The 24,749-nt window shown below is 41.4% G+C and overlaps 1 protein-coding gene across 7 annotated transcripts in view; it reads left to right on the top strand.

The window, feature by feature from the left end:
- LOC149448881 (elongin-A-like) overlaps positions 1 to 24,749 on the top strand; it is a 114,699-nt gene that overhangs the window by 82,173 nt on the left and 7,777 nt on the right. For 6 of the 7 annotated variants that reach the window (XM_089694150.1, XM_089694149.1, XM_089694156.1 and 3 more), the window contains one exon: positions 4,198 to 4,304. In XM_089694150.1, coding sequence (XP_089550276.1) covers positions 4,198 to 4,304 — 107 coding nt within the window. Of the gene's footprint in view, positions 1 to 4,197; positions 4,305 to 17,548; positions 18,145 to 24,749 lie in introns of those variants that run through there. The other variant, XM_089694152.1, reaches the window with a different exon arrangement.

Here is a 24,749-nt window from a genome sequence, read left to right as displayed (position 1 = left end):
AAAGCCCTTGTTTTACTACTGGGACCAAAGTGAAGAGGCCTTATATAAGCTCAATTATGACTTGAGTACACAGGATTCAGGCACTTGGCTCTGTTAAAGGGTCCTGAGTGGTCCATCACTAGTGCTGTCACATGGGAGGAAGGGGAGTGTGTCCAGACTTCCCCTTACCAGGAATCTGGGTATTTGCTTTCAGTATTGGAAGCAGAATGGAGTGGTGGGGGATAGTAACAGAAGCATGTGTTACCAGTGGGGCTGGTAATAAGACAAAAGCAAAGATACAGCGCCTCTAAGGGCAGACTGTTTGCCAGTTTATTGTATAAAAAGTAAGCTTAACAACTCACATGTGGCAAATGTAAAAAGGCTCATAGGGATCTGTATGTAAAACTTCTATCACCAGATGTAGAATGCCACTCAGGAGTGAATACCGGCTGGTCAGTAGGAGGCGCTGCAAGAGGGAGAGCCGTGGATGGTGACGCCTCTGGTATGTCCGGAGCTGTGGCATTGGTGTCTGATGTCATCGGGATGCGACGCATTTCTGAGCATGTGCGGGGACCGATGTGTACCTGCGTTCTTTCATCAGGCATAGGCGGTAGACTGTGTCTTTGCTTCTGTTTCCTCTACTTTAGAGTACTGCTTCATTCTGTCACAGCCTGCCCTAATATTCTAGACCGAATACCCTCCACCCAACCTGGAATACATTCCATTGAATTAAAGACTACATGGACTGCACTACTCATGCACCTGTTCACTCTCCTCATACCTGGTAATAATACAACCTAAGTTGTCAATGAAAGGCCAAAAAGCTCTGCCTAAGAGTAAATAATTTTCTCTCTTGCTGGTTGTACCTCCAAACACTACTGTTATCATTGCTAAAACAATCGGGTTGGAGTGTTGGACCTAGTAACACAATACTAAAGGATGCATCAACTCTAAAATGGAATGTTTATGGTTATAACCGTGCATCAGGCTTTCAATTTGCCTCCAATTGTCACTTGAGCAAACGCATTTAAAGTAAACGCTTACGGTACAAGTTTTACTACAAAATCTGAATAAAAAGCTGCCACCTAGGGCATTAACACAAATATCTGTCCATTGTCATATTCATCATGATGTTTTTTAAAGTCGAAAGACAAATTATCTTGAATACAGATATGCTGAATGTTCAAGGTGAAGACCAAAGTGTACATGTTTTGGGAGATCCCCTGCTTCAGCACTCTTCTGGTCTCATAGGCATATCACAGGATCTTATAAGTTATAAAAGATATGTATATAATAACTATTAGATTAAAAATGTCTTGCGTCCATACACTGTTAGACTGTTTTTGGCTCCTCTGTTATCACCCACTGAAGTCTCTTCTGAAACTGACATTTCAGGTGTCCTATTGACTGGTCCCCTTATGTGCTTAGTGGTGGATCAAGAGACAAGTGTCTGTCTCTGAAACCAATTTGGCAGACCACTTCTCTTAACACAGAGCAACAGTGTAGTGTTTAGCTGCACAGGCAGCAAAGGGTTAAGTAGTTTACCTCTCCTTTGATGACCAGCTTTTTGGACAATTTAATTTTCCAGACAGGATCGCTGTCTGCCTGCCTTTAACATTCCTGTTGAATCATGCAGGTCAGCCATGCAGTCATGTAACATCTAAACTCACATTAGCTGCTTTGTCCTACTGTACCTGCAACAATTTCTAATAAAAATCTAGTTTGATGGTGTATTTCAGGTAGGTCCTATATGATATATTTCTAGTACATTTTCTTACATGGGGCCAAATATAGTCTAAAACGACATGTTGCTGTGTATAGAGTTGTTTTGGAGTTTGAAATTTAGGTCGATTTTACATGGTTGTGAAGGCAGAAGCTCTTTTTACCTTTCTTCATTCTTTGCATGAACGTAAATAACTTTCTGCATGCAGCTCCCCCCCCCCCCCCCCATGCTAACCAGAGCGCAATCTTGATCCTGCAATGTGCAGGAGGGCAGAAGCTCTCAACTCTCTCCATCCTCATTGACTCAGAGATTGACAGCAGCTGGAGCCAATGGCTTCTTCTGCGATCACAGCCAGTGAGGAGGGAGCAGGGGACTGGGCAGAGCTGTGGTCTGTGTGTCTATTACATAGAGGCGGATTGACATTGAGCACCCAGGTGTGCCATAATAGGGAGCGGCTTTCTATGGTGGCACACCAAGAAGAAGAGTAGGAGCCAGCAGCACCGGTGGGGCAACCAAGAAGAGGAAGATTGGGGCTGCTCTGTGCAAAGCTATTGCACAGAGCAGGTAAGTATAATAGATTTGTTATTTTTAAGAAATAAGGAATGATCCTTTCCAATAACTTTAATTGTTTAATTATTCTACCTCAAAGAGCAACATAATGCAGTCTGTGTGCACTGTCAGGCTGTGAGATTTTTTTGCACACTGAAATGGGTAAATCAGCATTGAAAATTAGTTACAAATGTTCAATTAGTACAACATTAATAACAATACCATCATTAATATGCTTTGTTTCACAACAGGATAGGTAGTTTTATTAATATTTCAAAATGTAAGTTTATTAAATAATTCAAAGGTTTTTAGTGTTCATATAATTAGTCTTTATGCTGCTGCACAAAACTAGCTAATCACTGCCACCATCAATTTCTAAAATGTATTCATGTTTCCAGGCATCAATTTGTTTTCACTCCTAGTGCTAGAAAGTTTTAGCATTTTACTTAAGTTTATTGAGACTTTTTTTAATTTAATGCATTTTTTTTCTCACTCTGTCATATTAACTCTTCAGTTAGGGGAAGAGGTGTTTTCTAACCTGCAGAATAAACCTGCAGCTATCTCTTCTGGACTTTGGGTGGGTGATTTCTTATTTTTTTGTTTTGCTCATGTGGATTCTCAGATCCATTTGTTTTATTAGTCTTATTAAAATTACAGAGCAACAATGGTGTAAAAATTACATCTGCTTACAGCCAAATAGAAATTGATAGGACATACTGAAAAATTATGTTTTTTTTTTGTTTGTTTTTTTTTAGACATAAGTTTCTGCACTTTTTGCACACTGTTCCAATCAGTAGTCAAGGAAACATTTGCTTGAAAAGTGAAGGGTGCTATTTCTGATTCATTTTTGAAAATACTATTTGCCTCACTGTCAATATCAGTAGCTGACCTGAGCATAGTCACTACCTCTGATCTGCTTACTTGTTCTGATCAGTGTTCCAAGCATTAAACTGGTTTTAAACCTCTGACATGAAATATGAACAAAATGTACCCCTCTAGTGTGTACTTAATTAAGTGCACCAAGTGTCATTTCTGTCATGCTGATAGAGAACCAGATCAGCAGAGTCACTTTTGGCAAGTTTTCCTGACACCAAGAGAAATGATGAAAGGGAAGGGACCTCCAGCACACAGCCTTTGATTGACAGCCTCCAGTCTTTGCCTGTGTGCTGTGTGAAGGAGGGTGTATCCTGTTTCTCTACACAGCTTGCAGAACTCTTTCACTGAGCTCTGCAGAGTGTAACTTCAGATCCTGACCCCTGCTTTCTTGAGCTCAGAAAAGTCTAAGTTCTATACTTGGTATGGCTATAGAGAAGAGAGCTGCAGATAAACAGGTACAACTTATGTAGGAGGAATTGATTCATCTCTGTTTCACTCGAGGCCAGTCACTCCACTAGGTATGTGTAAGGGTTTAAAGCCAAAGTCTTAGTATGACCGACAGAAACTAGACTAGCATTTTTAGAGAGAGGACAGCAATGTCATCCTAATTTATATTCTTCATAGCACAAGTTTCCTTTATAAAAGTGCATATGTTTTCCCAATGTCTGCATAATGGTTTTTGCAAATTAGTCATTACTAAGCAAAGCTACCCAATTTACCGAATAGTGGAAACCTGTCAGCAAGTTGATGATAAATGTTTGCAAGCATTTTTAAATATATCTGTTTGGGTCAGTGGCTCAGATGGCACTGAAGAAAAACACATCAGCATGGCAGCCAGGAAACTAGCATTTAAAAAAAAAAAAAATAATTTCCTGTGACAGTATCTATTTTTAATAGGTTAGAAAATGTCCAAATCATCATATCAAATGAGATATCTTTGCTCTGCTGGACAAAAAAAATTATAAAGATAAAAGTCAAGCATTGTCCTTAAAATTTAATATGAGGGTGTTCATTATCTGTAACGGCATTTTGACCTGATTTATGAGACAAATGTTATCTCTATGTTGTAGATTACAAAAACCTGAGTCAAAGGAATCAAGCATTTCAAATTCAAATGCTCCTGCGAGTAATAGCCAGCATGGAGGACCAAGTCAAGACACAAAAAAGACTGTAAAGAGTGAGTATCAGTTTCTTCATTTTATTTAATGACTTTTCTAGCCTGCAGTGATGGATAAGAAAAAAACTTGTGTAAATGTTTTCATACAGCTGGTTAACCACAAATATCTCAGTCACACATTGTTAGATGTAGAAAAGAATTTTGACTTACCAAGTGACATCTATGCTGTTAAGCTGAAGGTGGGGGCTCACATACTTGAGGATGGTCTGCACATACAGTGGGGATCGAAAGTTTGGGCACCCCAGCTAAAAATTTGTATTAATGTGCATAAAGAAGCCAAGGAAAGATGGAAAAATCTCCAAAAGGAATGAAATTACAGATTAGACATTCTTATAATATGTCAACAAAAGTTAGATTTTATTTCCATCATTTACACTTTCAAAATAACAGAAAACAAAAAATGGCGTCTGCAAAAGTTTGGGCACCCTGCAGAATTTATAGCATTCACTGCCCACTTTGCAAAGCTGAGACCTGCCAGTGTCATGGATTGTTCTCAATCATCGTCTGGGAAGACCAGGTGATGTCAATCTCAAAGGTTTTAAATGCCCAGACTCATCTGACCTTGCCCTAATAATCAGCACCATGGGTTCTTCTAAGTAGTTGTCTAGAAAACTGAAACTGAAAATAGTTGACGCTCACAAAGCTGGAGAAGGCTATAAGAAGATAGCGAAGCGTTTTCAGATGTCAATATCCTCTGTTCGGAATGTAATTAAGAAATGGCAGTCATCAGGAACAGTGGAGGTTAAAGCAAGATCTGGAAGACCAAGAAAAATATCAGACAGAACAGCTTGCAGGATTGTGAGAAAAACAATTCAAAACCCAAGTTTGACTGCATGATCCCTCCAGAAAGATCTGGCAGACACTGGAGTTGTGGTACACTATTCCACTATAAAGAGATACTTGTACAAATATGGTCTTCATGGAAGAGTCATCAGAAGAAAACCTCTTCTACGTCCTCACCACAAAAATCATCGTTTGAACTTTGCAAATGAACATATAGACAAGCCTGATGCATTTTGGAAACAAGTTCTGTGGACCGATGAGGTTAAAATTGAACTTTTTGGCAGGAATGAGCAAAGGTACGTTTGGAGAAGAAGGGGCACAGAATTTAATGAAAAGAACCTCTGTCCAACTATTAAGCATGGGGTTGGATCAATCATGCTTTGGGGTTGTGTTGCAGCCAGTGGCACAGGGAACATCTCACGAGTAGAAGGAAAAATGGATTCAATAAAATTTCAGCAAATTTTGGATGGTAACTTGATGCCATCTGTGAAAAAGCTGAAGTTAAAGAGAGGATGACTTCTACAAATGGATAATGATCCTAAACACACCTCGAAATCCACGGGGGATTACATCAAGAGGCGTAAACTGAAGGTTTTGCCATGGCCTTCACAAACTCCTGACCTCAACATAATTGAAAATCTATGGATAGACCTTTAAAAGAACAGTGCGTGACAGACAGCCAATAAATCTCAAAGAATTGGAAGACTTTTGTAAGGAAGAATGGGCAAAGATAATTTCTGATGTTGCTAAATATCAAGAAACATTGTAATAGCAAACTATTCACAGTAGCATTGTAAGAACTGATATAGCCCTATGCTGGAATTAAATCCTCTTCTATTTAATGTTTTTTTTAATGGGGGGTAGGCAGTCTTTGAGAGGTGGAGATCTACCTGAACAACATCAAAGAACACTGGGGTTTGGCACCCTTTTTTTTTTTTCCCTCCTAGTCCTTTTCCAGGACAGCACACACCTGAGTGATGACTAGCTCCACCTGACCAGAAACGCCAATTAAAGCAACAGTTTAAATTCCCCGTCCTTCCCTCCACTCCAGGTTTTTTTTTTTTTTTTTTTACTGTTTCCCAGCAGTGAAACGTTTGTTGTTTTCTGGTGACCTGAAAGCCTGGGGCTGTAAGGTCCCTCCTGGGGGTTAATCAGAAGCCGGGGAGAGTGTGCTGGATAGCCTAGGTGACTTACCCACTCCAGGGGTTCCCAAGGTTCGGAGTTTCCCATGCACAGGGAAATTGTGCCTGGCACTTCACAGACCAGAGCTCTTTTCACCCTTTGTCCAGACAGCAGGGAGGCTGGGGCGAGCGAGGATCAGGTGACGGGTTGCATCTCACGTGTGTAGGCATTAGAGGAGGGACAGCCAGTGCGGAGACTGCGTGGCACACGCCCACCACTAATAATAAAAATTTAAAAGTGAGCGCTATCCAATCAGCAGCTAAGCACTCAAGGTAAACTAGGAGCTCCGTTTTAGCAAGGTTTAGTTTGAGGAAATGGAGTGACATCCAGTCTGATATGTCATTCAGAAGGCTAGTGATTTGGGCGTAGACTGAAGGGATGAGGTGAGGGGTGGAGAGCTGGTAGTTGAAGCCGTGGGAGTGTATCAGTTGACCAAGGGAGGAGGTGTAGATGGAGTAGAGAAGGGGCCGGAGGACAGAACCTTGGGGGACCCCAACAGAGAGGGGGAGTGAGGGGGAGGTGGCAGTGTTATAGGTAACACTGAAGGAGCGTTGTGATAGGAAGAGAGCCAGGAGAGAGCAGAGTCTCTGGGGCCAAAAGAGTATAGTTTTTTGAGGAGGAGGGGGTGGTTGACCGTGTCGAAAGCTGCAGAGAGGTCAAGGAGTAATAGCACTGAGTAGTGGCCTTTGGCTTTGGCAGTTAGCAGGTCGTTGGTGAGTTTGAGTAGGGCTGTTTCGGTGGAGTGTAGGGAACGAAAGCCAGATTGAAGGGGATCAAGGAGGTTGTTGGTGAGGTGGGAGCTTAGGCGATTATAGGCTAAGCGCTCAAGGAGTTTGGATGTAAATGGCAGCAGGGAGATGGGTCTAAGGTTGTTTACGTCGGTGGGATCCAGGGAGGGTTATTTAATTATGGAAGTGATGTGCGCATGCTTCAGAGAGGAGGGGAATGTGCCAGTAGAGAGGGAGAGATTGAAGAGGTGAATGAGGGAGCGTAGGATGGAGGAGGAGGGTGATTGTAGGAATTGTGTGGGGACAGGGTCAAGGAGGCAGGTGGTAGGGTGAGCTTTAGAGAAGACCTTAGTGAACTCGTCAGTGGTAGCAGGGTCGAAAGAGTGGAGTTTTGAGGGGGTTTGAGTGTGGGGAGTGTTGGGTGGGGTAGAGATCTGGACGGTGGAGAGGTCAAGGGAGAGGAATGTTGAGGGGGTTTTAACTAGGATCGAGGGAGAATTAGATTATAATGGGGTAGACAGATTAGACAGGGGTCAGTACTTATTGGTGGGTGGAATGGGGGGAGGGCTATGGCAGATAGGTTCCCATGTTACAAACAACCAATGGAATTGGTAACATTTGTATGAAAATAAAAAATATACAAAATACGTGTGCACAAGGTGTCAATTATTATTATTATTTTGTTATTATTATTATTATACAGGACTTGTATAGCGCCGACAGTTTGCTCAGCGCTTTACATTATGGAGGGAGACAGTACAGTAACAATACAGTTCCATAAAAGAGAGATTAGAGGGCCCTGCTCCTTGGAGCTTACAATCTAGGAGGGAGTGGATAGTGGTACAAGAGGTAATTAATTAGCTGTGGGGGATGGAGTGGTAGGAAGAGTAAAGGATTCCAGTATTAGCTGGGGTCGGGTAGGCATCCCTGAAGAGATGGGTTTTCAGAGTGCGCCAAAAAGTGAGCAGAGTAGGCAATAGCTTGATAGATTCGGGTAGAGAGTTCCAGAGGATGGGTGAAGCCCTTGAGAAATCCTGGAGACGGGCATAGGAGGAGGAGACAAGGGAGCTAGAGAGTAGGAGGTCTTGCGAGGAGTGGAGAGTACGGTTTGGGTGGTATTTAGAGACCAGGTCGATGATGTAATTAGGGGCAGTGTTATGAAAGGCTTTGTACGTTATTGTTAGTGTTTTGAATTTTATCCCTTGGGCAATTGGGAGCCAGTGGAAGGATTGGCAGAGAGGGGTGGCAGATACAGAGCGGTTAGTAAGGTGAATGAGTCTGGCAGCAGCGTTCATGATGGACTGGAGTGGGGATAGCCTGCGATGAGGTAGTCCAGTGAGGAGGGAGTTACAGTAGTCAAGGCGAGATATAATAAGAGAGTGAATGAGTTGCTTAGTGGTTTCCGGGGTTAGGAACGGTCGTATCTTGGAGATGTTGCGGAGGTGAAGTCTATATGAGTTTGTCAGCGATTGGACCTGGGGCTAAAAGGACAGATTGAGTCTAGGATTACACGTAGTACCCTGGCGTGAGGGGATGGACTGAGGATAGTGTTGTTGATCTTGATGGAGAAGTCAGTGGGGGGGCACGGGCTGGGGGGAATACTAGGAGCTCAGTTTTGGAAAGGTTGAGTTTGAGGAAGTGGAGTGACATCCAGTCCGATATGTCACTTAGTAGGCTGGTGATGCGATCGGAGACTGAGGGGGTGAGGTGAGGGGTAGAGAGATTTGTGTGTCGTCGGCATAGAGATGGTAGTTGAAGCCGTGGGAGTTTATCAATTCGCCAAGGGAGGAGGTGTAGATGGAGAAGAGGAGGGGTCCGAGGACAGAACCTTGAGGGACCTCAACAGAGAGAGGGAGTGAAGGGGAGCACTGCGATAGATAGGAGAACCAGGAGAGAGTGGAGTCAATGAATTTAAGTGTTTGCTCACCAATGCCAGAAGTCTGCTAAGCAAAATAAGTGAGTTGGAAGCTTTGGTGCATGAACAGAACTATGATTTAATTGGTATTGCTGAATCTTGGCTTCATTCTTTACATGACTGGGCCATTAATATTCCTGACTATGTTCCCTTTCAGAGATACAGGGAAAGGTGGTGGTGTCTGTCTCTATGCAAGAGAGAGTGTGAAAGAGGACCTAATTGATGTGATGAGGCTGAAGCATTGGGGGTGCAACTGCACATGGGGGTGCATACTACAAAGGTAGTCAATGGAGTTTGTTATAGGCCTCCCAATGTTAATGAGGAGGTGGAGACTCTGCTCCTTGCACAGATCGAAAGGGCTGGGACAGTGATAATATTGGGGGATTTTAACTACCCAGAACTTGACTGGAGTAATGGTACTGCAGGAATAGTTAAAGGGTAAACATTTTTAAACCTACTAAAGGACAATTTTTTATGGTACAGTTCATAAAGGCCCCAACTAGGAATGATGCTCTGCTGGACTTGGTAATCTCAAACCATGTATAGCAAAAAACTAAAATGGGAGCCCCTGCAAATTAAATTACAACTAATTATATACAATGAGTATGCTGACTCACCCAAGTCCAAGGGTGGTGTCCTCAGGACCAAAACAATATGGCAGAAAAATTAAACCAGTGAGCAGGGCTCCACTGGGAAAAAAAAAGTCTTCAGGAGAACATGCTGCGGCTTTAAAACATATTATTTATTGGCCTAGTAATAACACAGTACAAAAAGCTACATCACCCTCCACCTTTCACATTTAAAACCTTGACAACGCTGTCATGAAATACACCCGTGTCGGGACCCCGGTCCAAACCACACGCACTCACACACACACACACAGCACACACTCAGTCACCAAGTAATGATGTGGGGTCATGTGGTGTTAAAAGAAAACGAAGGACAGCCAGAATATAGTGGAGATGGATGTAACTGTATACAGATTATTGGCAGTATCAAGACAGATAGCTGTGATAGCAATCTCAGTCAATCCTCAAAGGGGAGTATATGGAAGTTGATCCAGGTATAAATGATAAGCGATCCTCAATTCTCCCACATAAATGCTCTGGCCAACATAAGACGTGATGTACAACTCTCATATAAAGCCTATAATAACCACCCAAGCAGGGTATGTGTATAGCATAGCCAAATCTGTGCACTAATATTGCTGAGAGAGGTAGTAAATTTTTACCGAATTGCATGGTTAATGCATGATTATTGACTGACTCTGAACTGCACACTGGATGACAGCGGTACAACACTGCTCCTCTTCTAGCTCACCCACCTCTGTCGGTACACACTGTACATTCTACTCTACCTGCTCAGCATTTAACTTTGGCACCACTGCCTTTATTTACCATTGGAATATATCCTTATGAAGTATTTCTTGTGGGTCTTTTTCAAGTCTGCCATACAATCCCAACATGTCTGCCATTGGGACTAAGGACTAAATTCCAGGGAATATCTGATTGCCTCTCTGGGTATCGGGAAGAAATTTTTTTTTCCCCTGGAGGAGCAAACTGGAGCATGCTTTGCTTGTTTGTTTTTTTTTTTGCCTTCCTCTGGATCAACTGTTGCTGTAGGATTATATTTTTTTTCTTTTTTAATGGTTGAACTGGATGGACTTTTCTTTTTTCAGCCGGACGAACTACGTATCTATAATAAAGTGCTGGTGTCAAGTAAGCCGCACAGCTGTGAGGGCACCCAGAATACACCTAGTAGAGATTAGACCACCGTTACCAGTAACCGTACAGCAGGAAAGCACCAAATCATGAGCAGCATCATTGAGGTCATGGATGAGCAAAGGTTGGCAAAGTGCAGGCAGCGAGGTAGAGAATCAATAGGCAAATCTTGGCCACGAGTCCAGGAAAAGGTCAGTAACAAAGGTAGGCAACTAACAGACAAGGATTATCCAGAAGCAGGTCAGATGAAAATGGGGTCAATTACTGAGTTAAGCAGGTTCAGGATTAGGAATAACAGGAACTCGAGCTGAAACACCATTCAGCAATGATCTCATGCAGGTTTTAATAATCCACTACTAGGCACCAAAATATGTGGTGGACGTGCTTGCACATTTGTGTGTGTGTGTGTGTGTGTGTGTGTGTGTGTGTGTATGTTCCTATGCATGCACATTATTGTATGTATAGCTAGGCTTCCATGCCTGAAAATATCTGCATGTTTGTGCACATGTTGGCTCAACTGTTCACAAGATGTTTCTGGATTGAGTGTGAACAAGTAAGAATCTGTCAGACTTTGTCTGTGTCCCAACTGGGGACAGTCATCCCATTTCTCCCTTTTGACCATTAACACCAGGACAGAATGTTATGGGAAGTTCTGGAACAGGAAGTGTAGGGAAAATCTACCAATGGAAACACCCGTCCTGGTGATGATCTGAGATTTCCTCTAATCGGAGCACTGAAAAAAACATGTTTTTCTTCCATTTTTAACCTCTTGCCAACTGTGCTATCAATAATGGCTACACAGCGGTCATCCACTTCTGGGAGGGCATCTATTAATGCCCTTCCATAACTCCACATCCCCTCTACGCGCCCCCGTGGTGTGCATCGGGCACCCTCTGTGATCACCTTGTCCTTCAGACACAGCTGATCACAGATTGGGGTAAAGGGCCAATCACAGCGGCCCTTTACCATATAATCAGCTGTGTCCAATCACAGCTGATCACATTGTAAACAGGATTTGCCAGTTATTGGCAGTTCTTTCCTCATGCTGACAGCGCATGAGGAGAATGGGATAAGCGGCAATCCCCAAAGGGGACATTTACGCTTATGATCAGGGCACTGATTATCAGTGCCCTGATTATTAGTGCCGCCCTATCAGTGATGCCTGTCAGTGGTGCCTCGCATCAGTGCTCCCTCTCAGTGCCCATCAATGCTGCCCATCCATACCCATCAGAACTGCCTTTCAGTGCCCACCAGTGATGCCTGCCAGTGGTGCCTCATCAGTGCCACCTATCGGTGCCCATTAATGCAGCCTATCAGTGTCCATCAGTGAAGAAGACAAATTACACATTTAAAACATTTTAGAACAGAAACGAAAACTTTTTTTTTTTTTAATTTGTTTAGCAAAAAAGAAAAATTGGCCTGGACTGGAAGGGGATGAGTGCCCAGTAGGCAAGTGGTTAGCTTGCTACTCACCCTCTCTGCACCACAGTACTCTCCTCTGTGCCATCCTCCAATCCTGTTGGTTGCTCCTTTTCCGGGTTGAATGATGTCCAGCATCATTCAACCTCTTTCTGTGAGACTAGACTGTCACTAGCACATCCCTTAAAATAATAAAATGGGGCACACACATTTTAACATGAGTGCCATTTGCCAGTGCTGAAGAAGAACCTCGCTCGTCATGTGACTGACTAGAATGCACCTGGATTTAATGGACAAATGTTTGTTTTTCATAAATAGATGCAGTAAAGGGTGATGATGGGGGGTAGAAGAAGGATAAGTGAGAGAGTTTAATGGCAGTTGGGCTTTAATAATTCCCAAATATATGAAGGGTTACAAAAGAAAAAATGCCATTTAATGCAGTAAATTGTACATCAAATGTCTTCGCTAAAGTTCTTGGTTATAAATTCCTGTTCTCGGCGATGTTCAGTAATGATCTATAATTGCATACATAATCATTAGACACTTTAAAAGTCGTGTAACAAAACATGAGCTCTAAAAATAGGATTAGGCCATTCCCTGTCTCGTGTGCAACATACACGTTCTGCAGTGGTGAAGCTAAACCTATTTATGTGATTACTGGTCATAGGAACTAATAGGTGGTATATTTGATCAAAGCATAGCTTGTGTCAGAGTCCATATGCACAGATTTAGAAAGCGAGAGCCCTTTTCGGGTTTTTAATTTCTAAGAGGGGCCTATATATGGTGAATCCTTTTTTATTTCCAGATTTAATATACTGCAGCTCATCAGTCCTTGGAGATGATTCACACGGGCACTACGTTCAGACAGTCTATATTTCGCAATTGGAATGAAGTGGATGTATGGGCGCAGCTGCAGTTCCTTGCCGTACATTTCACACTGGCTTCATTTGGGGCCACTCACCTGCCCTTGTATGCCTGCCACATTAGGACAAATGACTGTGTCTGTACAGCTGCAGCATCTCAATAGGGCAGCATGGGCCATGAATGAAGCCTTAAAGGTGGTAACTGCTTCCTTTTTTTTTTTTTTTGTCAACTTTTTCAGCAAGTACAGAAAAATACCTGGTGTTCTTGCAGAAGTACAGCGCAAACAATTTTTATCTTCGTTCTGTAAACTGCTATTCCCCTCTGTTCCAATGTAATAGAGATGAGGAATGGAAGATATGTTGGTAGTCCAGTCTGTATGGCAATTGTGGATATGGTATCTCCAAAGATACCATAGAGTGAGTGAGCATAGCCACATTTTGGACAGGAAGTGTGACCATAAACCTGAAAAAAGAACACTATGCAGCCATCACTTCTAAATACCATACAGTATATATTATTTTTTGGGGGGTTAGATGTGCTTTAAGTTGTTTAAAGTGATTGAGAACCCTTAGCTTGTAAAACAACCCATTCAGTTTAAAATAGAAATGAAAGGCAAAACATTTGCTGTACTCTCTTGCCTAGTGAGGTCAGTGTTTAATAGAAAAGCAGAGGGATTACTCTGCTCAAGAACCCCAGGAATTTCACACAAAGGAAGCAATGCAAAGAAAACGGGATACTTTTTCATACAAGTACATGGCATATCAGGCACGTATCGGGCATATGAAATATTGACTTTACGTATTCTTTAACTAATTAATTACAAATGCAAGCTTTCAAAACATTTTCTAGACCCCTTCCCAAAAGAAGGAATACCTGAAAATGATTCTGAAACTCACATATGTATTCTTAGTTACAAAGGGAAGTAATACAATTCAACCAATAATAAAATGTGGGTACTTTTTTTTTTTTTTTTTTTCTCCCCATAGACTTTAGTAATGGATAGACCCTATAGATAGAAATCAAGGCTTAGAGTGCCATTAGGGTAACTGATTAGGAGATGGTTCAAATCCCGTCTGGTTTAACAGATCTGGCTTTCTAAAGAAGCACAAAAACACAACCACCTATGGGCAGTTTGATTGTACCCAATTTGTTGTATGACTTGGGTACAATCAGCCTGTTTGGAATTTTCATGCGATTATTGCCAGTGACTCTGGACAGCAGTGGGGAAAGCTGCCCCAGCTCCCCCAAGCCAGGAGAACACTATAGCTCTGCGGGAGGGATTCCCCCATCAACACAGACCGTGTTAATGGGGGAATCGCATTGCCTATAGCTGTCTGCTTCCAGGTTTAATTAACCTCCCTAGCGGTATGATTATGTCCATATTTCTGTGCTCAAAGCGGTACATTTTTGTTTGCATGGAAATATGTATTTTTTTTGTTTTTTGTTTTTTTTTTATTGTAGGCCTGTAATTTTTAGGAATAACTCACTGAAATCTGTCCGAACAAGAGTCTAAACATCCTGGGTAGGACAAGAAATCATAAATTATAATTTAATAAATAATCATAAAAAATATAATAATACATTAAATTCAATAATATAATCAAATCAAAAACACTGAAATTTGAAATATAGCTCCAAGTTCGCACATCACTGAGCAATGTTGCAAAATCGTTTTCAGTGTCTGATGACGAATTTCCCCACGAATCATCACTCAATTCTGCAAGTGGTTCTGATTTACCATCGCTGTTCTCTAGCTGGTCTAAAACCACTTTTGACCTAAAGGGACACTTTTTGGACACCATGGACGTTTCTCAGTTTGCAGGCAGAGAGAACAGTAAAAATGCAGGCAGTGCACAGGAAAAAGCACTAGAGAGGAAATGTATGTGAAATGGTTTGATACAGTAATGTTTTACTATGTGATTTTAGTGAATGTCACTTTTTGTCATTTTCAAATTTTCCGCCAGTTCCGTCCCCCATACATCCCGACGCTCGCAGGGGACGGAACCCAGATGACATATGCTGGCATCCGCCGGATTACATTGCCGGGGGCACTGCAGGACTGACATCGCGGGAGCGCAGGACAAGGTAAGTGATCGAGGGATCCCGGAGCAGCGTGGCATGGTAAGCACGAGTGTAGCTCGGGGTTACCGCTTGTGCTACTGAAACTTTACCCCGAGCTACACTCGGGAATACCACCAGGGAGGTTAAACAAGCTTCAGATAGAAGCCAATTGGCTACCAAACAGAGCTACACCAGATTTTACACTCTCCAGTTTTATTAAATCAACCCCTATGTATAAACGTAGGTTCCAGAACCTTTTTTATAATTTTAGATTGTCTGGGGAAGGCACCCAAGGAACGTTTCAAAAGCTTGCATCTTTAATAGCTTGGGTTAGTGAATAAATGGTATGACTTAAACAATATGTAAATCCAACATTTGATATTCTTGATGTGTCTGCTGTACCATGTGCTTGTAAGAAAAGGTATCCTGTTTTCTTTGTATTGCTTCCTTTGTGTGAAATCCCTGGTGTCCCTGCCAGTCCCTCTGCTTTCCTATTAAAAACTGACCACACTAACCCAGAGGGTAAGCAATTGAGCTGCAAGTTTGAAATCACTTGCTAAGCTATTGTTAGACTTACCAGACTTCACAAGTTTGTTGCACAATTGCAGCAAGTCTGCTTTGCATGACTCCTGATCAACTTTCTTTGCAAAAATTCTGCAAGTTGTTCTGATTTTGGTTATGAGACTTGCGGGGGTCATGCTGTAGACTCACCACTGCAACATTGCTCTTGCTAGAGACTTGCTACACACATTTGCAACAAATTGAAAGTGTCAACTAAAACTTGTGCTTCAAGTGCTCTGCAAGTGTACACCTTGCCAGTGAAAATGTGCAGCAAGTTAACAAGACTTGCTATTCAACTCTGCCACAAATTTTTAGCAAGTTATCCTTGCTATCTGGGAAGCAGGAGAATACCGCGTGGTCAGTTCTCCAGCTATGTTGGGAACTCTGTGTGCTCTCTGCCAGTGATCAGACTTGTCCTGACACCTTCCCCCTGCACAGCCTTTCACTGGGAAGATCAGTGTACTGCAGTTTCTACTCCACTTGCTCTTATGCAGCTGAGAGCAGAGGGAATGTGTTCATTTTTAAAAAAAAAAGGCAAACAAAAAGTGTGTGTGTATATGTTTTTTTCATATCTATACAGAAATGCTTTGCCTTTCATTTCTATTTTAAACTTAATGGGTTGTTTTAAAAGGTGAGGGTTTACAATCACTTTAAAATGTTCTCCCTGTGCCTCCATGGGTCTCCTCTGGGTATTCCAGTTTCCTCCCACGTTCTAAAGTATATGAATGTGAGTTAGGGACCTTAGATTTTACGCTCCTTGAGGGCTAGGGACTGATGTGAATGTACAATATATACTAAATATGTAAAAGTGCTGCATAAATTGACAATGCTATAGAAGTACCTGTAATAAATAAATAACTCTTGGCAGAGTGCATTACGTGGTGGCAAACATAACAAATCACTCTACTGCGTAGTTTAGTAAAATAGCTACACAGAATGTAGAGCATGCCACCTGGTGGACATAAAGAACAAGCTGGAGCTCTTACTGCCTCTAAGGAAAGCGATGACCTGAATAGTTAAGGCCACATTACAATACATATTAAACCTAGTCCTTTTTTATGTATAGAACACTTTCATCCATTTTGTGCAGAGCCAATAGACCTTGGTGGCTTACGTGGTCCTTGAATGCCTTAAACCCCACACAGTGCAGTTCTTGCCAAGGTAGCAAAAAGAAAATATAGCAGAAGTGTCAAGTATAGGTGCTTCAATCTTTAAAAAGCACTTTAATATTTTATTAGAAGCCCTAATTCAATGTTGTAATGGTAATTCCCAGTGCAGAAAGAGTTCTATTCACTGTAGCAGCTGCTAAGAGACTATGTTCCATCTATTTCATCATTTTATTTTATTAGACTGTCAAATGTTTACCTCGATAGCTTGAGGTTTTGAATATAAATGGGGGCTCTGCAACATTATTTCATAGAGGACTGAAGAGTGTATCTTCAGCAATGTTTAGTCTTGGTGACCAAGACTATTGTAATAGCCTAGTATTTCAAATACCTTTTGTAAACTTCCCACTCTTAACACCTCAAAGATAAGCTACTCATTTCGTGAAATGTTAAATGCCCATCCTCATGCTGTTGAATATACCCCTTGTGGTGCAAACATTCCCTCAAGCAGCTGTTACCGACAGATGGAGTCACTAATTCAACTTTAAAGAACAAAAAGGTAAAAGTGCTGAGTTCCTAAAAATATATCAGGCTCTGTTAACTAAAATACTATATTTTAAAATACAAAACCTGTTTGCTGTACTGATTATCTGTCTGTTTTGCTGGATAGCATTTGAGTCTTGTAATATTTTTTTATCTTTATTTTTTTTTTTTTTTTTCTTAATATAAGCATTGCTATTGACCATGTTTATGCTAAGCAGAAATTCAGTTAACTAGGACCTATACCTTCCAGCAGTAAATGTAAATGCCCCAATATATATTTTATGTCTGTGGCTTTTTCCCATGTTTTGCCTTTACATGCTTAATTGTTTCTTAACATAATATACACTATTCTCTTTTCTAGAGATTGCACCAATGATGGCCAAATCCATGAGAGCTTTCAAGAACAGGGTAGGGCCAAGATGAGATTTAGCACCTTGGTAAAAAGTTGCTATGATGAGGTTAAAAAATAAAAATAAAAATTAAATTAAAAAAACAAAAAACTGTGTTTTGTCATGCTTGGCGTTTTTTGAAATACGTTGTCACTATACGCATGAATTGGTATATATTGTATTATAATAAAACACAATGGTGGAACTTTCAAAATATTTATATGGCAATGTGCTTTATATATATAATTATTCTTTTTTTTTTTTACCTGTCAAGAAATTAACGGAATTTTCATCTCTGACAGATGACATAGAAAAATATTCTGCACAGCAAAATTATACATAATGTCATACAACTCAATTTTCAGATATTTGTAAGACTAAGCAATTTAGTGTATCAATGTGATTCAAGATGACTGTGAATTTCAGCCAATCTGCTGTGTTCTGTTGGTAATAATTTATTTTCAATTTAAAGAATTACCCTGAAAAAAAAACTCCTCTGTCAAATAGCGTGACTTGTTAATTTCAAGTTTATTTTTGTTTAATAAAAGCATTCCTCTGTCAAAGTGAATAGTTTCTAATTTTATCTATTTTGTTGAATTTCTTTGCTCCAATTCCATACCATAATCAGATAAGCTTAGTGAAGTAGTAGAAGCTGTTTGCTTGGCAAAGGCAAAGTTTTAGCAACATTGTTTCTAGCAAAGGCAATGTGTTCAGTTTCTGAAGTGACATGGCAAATAAAGCTGAACCTGAGATGGGAATACCAATCCTGTGCAAGGGAAACTTTAAATAAATACATAAATAAAAAATGCCATGATTAGTAGATTGTGCTGCTTTCTAGCATAACCACTTGCCCTCCAGAGGATTTATCCCCTTTCCTGACTAGGCCATTTTTTTGCGATCCGGCACTTTCACTGACAATTGCACGGTCATGCAACTCTGTAGATAAATGAAATCTAAGTCCTTTTTTTTTTTTTTTCTCCACAGGTAGAGCTTTCTTTTGGTGGTATTTGATCACCTCTGCATTTTTTTATTTTTTGCGCTATAAACAAAAAAATTCCCAACAATTTTGAAAAAATATATCTATTTTTGATTTTTTCCTATAAAAACTTTCCAATAATTTCTTCACAAAATTAAGACCAAAATGTATTCTGCTACATGTCTTTGCTAAAAGAATCACAATAAGTGTTTATTGGTTTATGTGAAAGTTGTAGCGTCTACAAATAGTGGTGTGTGTGTGTGTGTGTATGTATATATATATATATATATATATATATATATATATATATATATATATATATATATATATATACTGGAATTTTTATTTATTTTTATACTAGTAATGGCAGTGATCAGCGACTTATAGCAGGGCTGCATCAGGCATTCTGACACTGTGGGGGACTGACTAATGGCCACTGACATCCCCGGTGACACTAATACAGTGATCAGTGCTAATAAAAAGCACTTTACTAATGACACTGATCGCCCCAGAAGTTAACCCCTTCCTGCCCAAAGGGTTAACAGTGTGCTGTGTGTGTTTCACATTGTGTGCTGTGTTGTTTTACTAGGAAGACATGCTGCTTTGTATCTCTCTGCTGTGCAGAGAGATACAAAGCAGCATGTCCATGCTGACAGGAGAGAGATCTGTGTTTACACACCGAGATCTCTCCTCTCTCAGCCCTACCGATGAACACCGAGTCCCGGCCAGGAATCGCTGGTCGGGACCCGATGATTGGCATCCCCAGCAGCCAATAGTAGCGCGGGTACAGCTATCCAGACATGCAAATCACTTCTATTTACGTGATTTGTGTGCAGCCGTGCCGCCCTGTAGCAGTACTTCTGCTAATAGGGCTGAGGGCAACTGGTTAACTGAAGTTTAAGCTGGGTATACCTGCGGTGTATTTACCGTGAGGCAAACCAGGCATTTGACTAGGGCTGCAAATTTTAGAGGGGCGGCGGTGGACGGAGTCATACAGGGCCACCATCTGAGGGGTACCACCAGTACTCCTGTAGGTGGCACAGGCAGCAAGAGGATCTGTGTGGTGGGGGAGAGCAGTTGTAGAATGATGCCCTGTGTATCTCTCCCTGCAGCAGCTGAAAGCTGGTTTCTCCCCCTCTCCCTCCCACCAACTTTCTGCTGCTGGAGGGAGAGACAGACCTGGCCAGATCAAGGCGGTGCCCTAGTTTTCCTGAGTGGCTGCTGAGCTCCTTCCCCTGCCGGCACTCAGAGCTGGGACCAGAGGAATGCCTGGAACAGGGAGAGGAGACGTGGTAGAGAGGAAAGAGCCAGGAGGAGGTGAGCTGTGTTTATTATTATTATTATTATTATTATTATATTATTATACAGGATTTATATAGCACCAACAGTTTGCTCAGCGCTTTACAGTAGTTGTGTTGTGTTCTCTATCTAGGCTCTCCCTCCTGTCGTCCATGCAGCACATGAGACAGGATCACTGATAGATCATATGGGACTGCATACACTATGATTACCACCCCCTACCCACATTTCCTGCTGCCTGGAGAGGAGCAGCCCTTGGAGGAGGTAGGGGGTGGTAATCGTGTGTGCATGCGTGCAGTCCCGTACCATCTACCTGTGATCCTGTCTCTGGTGGTGGTATTTGCTAGGAGGAATGGGGGGAAGAGAGAGAGGGAAAATTAAATAAAAATATTTTATAAGCACACTCATTGAACTCTCTAGCTCTCTAATTGGGGCATGGGGGGGGGGGAGCGCACAATTTTTGTGTTGCCAGGGGATCTCCCCTGCAGCACTATTGCGGTTTTGACAGTAGAGGCCCTCCCCATCCTCGTCAGAATTCACAGCCATTGCTGCAAGCACTGATTGCTGGTTTTCCAGACTATAGTTAGTCCTGCTTCTGCTGAACTGAAAACATACACAAAGACCAAAATTCTGCCTGCTGAACCTTCTGATTTGCGGTCCGTTTGTACCAGCCTTTAGCTCAGTAAGAATGACTTTGCGTGGTGAACATTCTCAGTTTTAGTAAATCAACCCCCATGTCTCTACACACAATATGTATAAATATTGAGTAGACTGCGCTATTATATACACCTAATTATAAAGTGTCCCATGTGTAGAAATATATATCAAATCCTCATCCATCACAGAGCAGCACTTCTCCAAGCTTGTAAAAAGCTAGAATTATATAGACCAGACTCTTCTAAATAATGTGCAGAGATATGTGTAATAAATAAAAGTACTCTATGCAATATAAATAATGAATAAATAAAACTATGTGAAACAAAATAATGTGCAATAAATTCATACAAAATCAATAGACAATTCATATTAAACAAAAAGTCCATAATCTGTATTCAGACTCAAAGTGCTCATTGCCAAATGTTCATATCCAGACTGTGCAGAAAAATGACACCCACCAACTCCGACCGCCTCGAAAGACAGCGAAGATCACCGAGGGATAGCCGACCTGTATTAGATGACAGGGGAGAGGTACAGGAAGCCTCCCCCCCTCCCCACTGACCTGATGATCAACTAGGCGGTACATTTGCTACATTTATAAAGCTTCAGGGGAGAAAGTATGTCTGAAGTATCATTCAGCAGTACAGTGTCCAGGGTGGAGGAGAGTTTTACCCCAGAACCCCCATAGATCTGGCCCTTGTACATATTACAAGTGTATTTCGGATGTAACATAGTGCAAATGGTACCACCTGCCCCTTCATTGCTCCCGAGACTGCAAGGGGGGGGTGGTTCTCCCCCCCACGTTGTGAATGTGTGGGCTTTCATCCACATCTAAGAGGTGGGTGATGGTGGACCTTCCTCCATGGTCCCCATTAACTAGTTGGATGCCAAGTGTGGGTCACATGAGAGGGCTACCCTCAGGGCGTGATCTTCTTGGTTACGCTAGGCACCTGTAACAGCGTTACTGCCTCACAGATGGGGTACTTTTGCTTTGTGCTGTTTCCATCAATGCCCTGGGACAAGGCTGAGGCAGCGTTGGGGGAATCCTCAATACGTTTGAGATGAACATATACTGTATACATTTGCACAATGACTGTATTCCAGTGAACTCTCAGGCCCCCTTGTCAATGTACACCTCTCACTGTATCTTGCATTTAGGAGGGGGCTTGCTGAGCTTTGTCCACATCCACCTGTTCAGAGTTTGTCACTGCCTCTCCCCATAGCAGAATGAGCCCCATCGTGCACCTAGCACAGGCTGCACTTGACCTAACTCTTCTGTATCTCTGTACAGAATGGGGACCTCGGCAGTGTTGATCCACTCCCTTTGCTATGGGAGACAGACTGCTGCAGAAGGAGTGCTGGCAACATCTCTTTCGCTGCTAGAGGACACACCACCTGTAAAAGATACATGCTACCGCCAGGCTGCTTTGACTCACTGTAGATCTCCGTTACCCAAGGCAACCACATGCGTCGCTCCAGCCACACCTTCTGAGGAGTTTCGCCCTGACCATAGGGGGTTTGGTCACAGAAGCTCTGTGACCAAGCCCCCTATGGGTGGGATGAAATGCACCAGAGGGCATGGCAGGAGCAATGGCTGAGGCCATCCATCACACAGTGTTGTTCTCTGACTCCTGGGGATCGGTTCGAGTGGCGTTCACCCCTACATACCTTACCAAGTCTCTGGAGTAACTTGAGACGCTGCTCCCTCTCTCTCTCTGCTGACAGGGTAATTACTATTTACAATCAGCCTTGAGCGGCGTCAGAAGCTCTCCAGTGGTTCTCAAGGTCTGCAGCTCTGGCTAAAGTTGAATAATGTCCTTGCTATAGATGTAGGCCTTTTACGTACCTTCCAAAACCTGACTGGAATTCTCCCAGGACATTTCTAAGTGAAGCCTAATTGTTACTGCTCACAGCCACCATCACAGAAGTGAGCTTTTTCTCTGATTCTGACTCCCTCGCATGCTCCTTCTCTCCACTGATGCAGTAGCTTTGAATTCAGCATTTTAGAATTTACTCCTGAGATGGACAAGGTAAGCAGTAATAAATAGGGCTCAAGTAGCAACATCCTGGGAGAATTCCAGTCAGGCTTCAGGAGACACATAAATGCCTTACACCTACAAGGGCATTATTCAACTAGTCAGAGCTGTACAGTATGTTTTCATCTACAGCCACCCATTACCTGCATAGACAGTTTTTGGTAAAGATGAACTAACCCTTTAATAACTTCAGACCAGGCAGAAGGCAACGTTTGTACTTTGTAAGCTTTGTAAGCTTGCACTTCTGTATGGACATAAAGCTGGAGAGAGATTGTGCAGGAGCCTAGCATTGCACCAGCGATCCTGGTTGCAATGCTTTGCAGTCTGCTATGAAAATAAATTATAAATGCACATTTTCCCCCTTAAAATACAGTATATGTATGTGCATTGATTTATTTTTACAGGTGCACTAAGCCTTTTAATGTCCCTTTTCATTTCTACCCTCTCTCCACTTTAATATCAAAGTCAGCTCAGATTCTAAATTGTATTGCTCAAAGTTAGTACACGATCATTGCATAACTGGTTTAGTAAAATGTACTTGCATAAGTAGAGTGCATCAACAACTATTGTTAACTTGCTTGTATTAATAAGTGCAAATGATTGCTCCCTTGCTGATCTGATCTGGCTGTCACTCCTGGAAGACTGAATACATGTCACCAACCCAACACATTTTTTTATAGGAAGACTTTCTTAAGAGACTTTTAACCATTTTAAACATTTTCTACACAACCAAATATATGTCCAGCAGTTTTTAATGCATCAAAAATGCTAAATCACATATACTAATAAAACAATGCCCATTCCTCACCAAGCAGGTACGGAGTCAATTACTGGTATATGCAGAGAAAGTGTTTAGTTGTAACACTCCTCACATTGATAAATTGGGGACTATAGGACTGGGATTGGGGACTTAAGAAATATGGAGTCCTTTTGCATCATCTGATATGCCTAACACTCCTACCAATTAGGACCTGGACTGAACAGTGCCATGTTCATATCTGTTTCCTTACCTCTAGAATAAAAACCAAAGCTGATTGATATAATTATTAAACAGCAGGACAAGATTACCACTAATATTAAGATTTATGTGCGAGGGCAAAGGACTGATAAAAATTAATGCGTATAAAATTATTCTGGCAAGCATATTTGATACTTGATCACTTTTATATATTTTCTCCTGATTTTACTGCATGCTGAAGTGTTTTATTGTACTTGTGAGGCTGTTATGGATAAAGAGCTATACCCTGGTCGATAATGAAGTATTTTAGCCTGAACAGTTTCCATTAAAATGTCCTCTTGCTCCACCAAAGTATGCTAACAGAATTTTAAATTTGTCCAATAAGTCCTATCCTAATAAATCAATGAAGACATTTTACAGGTATGTTTTAATTAAATTCTAAACAAAAAAATGTTCCAACTTGAAGAGGAGATCCTCAGAATGTTTTCAAGTGTGCTTAACCCATTTTCAAACTAGTCCTATATACACTTGATTAAAAAGTAATAACACTCCTTTATGCACAGTTATTAGTGATAATAAATACTTTGGAAGGAACATATCGATTATTCTCTACTAAAGCTAGTTAAGATCTATTAACGGGATTACAGCATTTGGCTAATGAACATATTAATAAATTGTTATTGCATTCTCTTTGAGTGAACATTATTAATAGCATTATTCAGTGCACATGCTATTGATCTAATTAGCTTAAAAAACAAGGAAAGACAACTATTAAAGAGAATTAAAATGAGTGCCCAATGAGTAAATATTCATCTCTCTCTCCAGCTCTTTAGGGAGCCACTATCTGCATGTATGACCATTGTTTTTATTGCCCATTTTCTTAATGAGATACATAAGTAATTTATCAGTGTAATCTTACATGCAGGGGTCCTGGTTAAAATAATCTCCGCTACTGTCTTTCTATATTGCTGCTACGTAATACAATGTAGGTGCTAGACTAGATCTTGGTGATCCTAAACACTGCAACTTAAAGCAGTGCTCCAGCCAAAATGTTTATTTTGGAACAAATGGGGAAAGAAAGTTAAAACCACTTACTACTGTCACAGAGTCAACAAATGAAAAGACTTTTTCCAAAAAGGACACAGGCCACAGTTAAGGTACTTATATTCTCTCCAGGTTTGTGATGCTATCAGAGCCGCTACTGAAGGTATATGATTACTCCTGTTGTTTCACTGGGCCAGGACAAA

Source organism: Staurois parvus, unplaced genomic scaffold, assembly GCF_062004578.1.
Source record: "Staurois parvus isolate SC_StPar_1 unplaced genomic scaffold, SC_StPar_1.0 ptg000652l, whole genome shotgun sequence".
In the NCBI taxonomy this organism is placed as follows: Eukaryota; Metazoa; Chordata; class Amphibia; order Anura; family Ranidae; genus Staurois; species Staurois parvus.
Note: the sequence above shows the minus strand (reverse complement) of the source record. Positions and strands in the feature narration are given on the sequence as shown.